The 2,531-nt window shown below is 25.7% G+C and overlaps 1 protein-coding gene across 1 annotated transcript in view; it reads left to right on the top strand.

The window, feature by feature from the left end:
• Positions 1-1,764, top strand: part of LOC116851931 (glutamyl aminopeptidase-like) — a 20,313-nt gene extending 18,549 nt beyond the window's left edge. Inside the window, exons 17-19 of the mRNA XM_032831865.1 lie at positions 296-610; positions 712-784; positions 1,632-1,764. Of these exons, the coding sequence (XP_032687756.1) occupies positions 296-610; positions 712-784; positions 1,632-1,757 (514 nt within the window). The 3' untranslated portion in view covers positions 1,758-1,764. The remainder of the gene's footprint in view (positions 1-295; positions 611-711; positions 785-1,631) is intronic.
• The last annotated feature ends 767 nt before the right edge of the window (positions 1,765-2,531 follow it).

The raw sequence follows: 2,531 nt of genomic DNA on the forward strand, positions 1-2,531 counted from the left end.
ATATATATATATATATATATATATATATATATATATATATATATATCATAATATTTCAATAAAATTTATATATATTTCTACCAGTCCTCTTATCTAATTTCTTTTAAGCAGTATAATTACGTAATAAAGTAATCATTAGAAAAATTATTTTTATAGCAAGTACCACTATACCAGTTTATGAAAATAATTTATTGTAATATTACTGAAATTATTAGGTTTTCATTAGAATAATAGAAAAGGTGATTGTTTGAAAATGACTACAAGTTCAGTCCAATTTAATCACTTTTACTTTTAGACAAGATCATGAATTGCGCTTATGGTTGAAGGACTGGGTATTCTGTACGGGTATGATGAGAGTAAACATGAGATTTTGGGAGAAAATTAAGAAGGAAAGCATTGCCAATACTAATTCGGAACTTTTGCACTACTTGCATTGTGCCAACAACGATACCGTTATCTTATCTCATTTGCTTTCATTGGTGACCACAGATTTTGGAAAGAATCCACGTTTAAATATAAAAGATGTTTATCGTTCTATTGTAAAGCAGAATGGAAAGAAATATATCGTAGTTTTTTATGTCATAAGTAATTATGAAGACATAAAAAAGAGGTATTCTTCAATACACATACTGTAAACTATTTACCATCGCGAATTGAATTGCACCTGGTAATAACGAATTGAATATTTTTTAATTACATTTTTAATTACAGGTTGAATATAAGTGACATTGAACTACTTGGTGAACTTATCATGAATTCGTATTATCCCGAACATCTCAGCATGGTAACTTTTACATTGATTTATTAACATGCTTAAATTTCTTCATTATTTTTATTTATTCATATGTATGTCGCATAAATTTGGATTAGATGTTTTAATTAAAATAATTTAAATATATCTCGACAAAAGGTAGTTATATAAGTGACAGTTTTGATTCATAAATAATAATCGGATATTCTTTTATTCTTTCGTATGAAGAGATATTAGTTGACCAACGGTTGACCGTCATAGACAGAGAGATTCTATATTGACCGCTATAGATTCCACATTGATTCAACGCTTTATGCGCACTGCTCGGAATAATATAAACACTACAATTTAAATTTGAATTACATTTATGAAAGTCAATTGCTTTCTTCCCATACGATTTAAATAAATTCATACATTAGGAAATTCCAGACATTTTATGTATTGCTGATACAACAATATAGTTTCAGACATATAGCTATTAAATCCTTAAAAATATACTATCACGTTATTAAAATATACTATCAATTATGTAATTGCTAAAAATGCATTCATAAAATTGAATTATATTATTTAAACCTGACTGCTGTAATATTTAGTTCTTCTGTATTTATATGATTTCCATTTGGTTTGTAATAAATTATAATTTTAATTTATACATACATTAGCTTTCGTGCAATTATACTATAGAAATTTCAAATATTTACATATAATTGTAAAATCTTATACGTTGCTAAATTTAAAATCTTTGTATTTACGTCTCTTTTATGTCGCGATGTCTCTAAATTATTTTCTAAAAGAAAAAACACAAGTTAAAATATGACTTACATTGTTCGTTTCAAATTTATTTATTGTTTATTAATATGAATATTATCCTTTTTAGATAGAAGGTTTTAGTAAAAATAAAGCTCCATCCTGGGGTCCTTCTGTAGCGTGTAACATTGAAATCTTAATTTCGGCACGGAGAAAACAATTGGCGAAAATCTTGGACAAGTTTAAATACCTTTAAAGATGTAGAAATAAATTGGTTTTATTGTAGTCCGATTCAGTAAACATATCAAAACGACACGAAACAACTTTCAAAACTAGATGCAAATGAAGAAATCTTAAAAGGCGAATAATTTGTAACTCTAATTCTGTGGTCGTGATATATCAGTTCTGTTCAAATTATATATATGAAATACATGTATGATGTTATGTGTTGTGTATTCTTTTATTACTAATCCACTGTATATACAATATTTATCTGGCAAACTACGAAAGATTTTACTGTAAAGAAGAAGAGATATGCTAGGAAGCTATAATGGAGATAAAAGATGAAAAGATAAAGTGATGCTAGACTAAAAGTTATTAATCACAAGAATTACAGTTATTGCTATCAAATTAAATCTTGCCATATCGCGTACATTCAACAGATTTGTCAGTTATTAATAAAATTTTTACGCAGATATATATATATATATATATATATATATATATATATATATATATAACAAATGAGAAATCAAGATATCTCAATTCGCTAATATGCAAATAATAAGTCGATATTAACCAGTCAATATTTCAATATTTTGTAAACTAAAGTAAATTAATTAATCATTTAAAATATTTTTAAACAATATAGAAATTTGCGTGTTAATATTGACGATATATTTCAAAATTGTCTCAATCGTTTTAGTTAATATTGGCAACTGCATTAATCAGTTACACCCGTTCTAATTTACTCTCTTTCCTCCTACTTTATTTATATATTTTACATTATTCAAAATAAAGTTTAATAGCG

Source organism: Odontomachus brunneus, unplaced genomic scaffold (genome assembly GCF_010583005.1).
Source record: "Odontomachus brunneus isolate Ranch 3 - 2012 unplaced genomic scaffold, Obru_v1 Obru_scaffold_196, whole genome shotgun sequence".
Lineage (NCBI taxonomy): Eukaryota > Metazoa > Arthropoda > Insecta > Hymenoptera > Formicidae > Odontomachus > Odontomachus brunneus.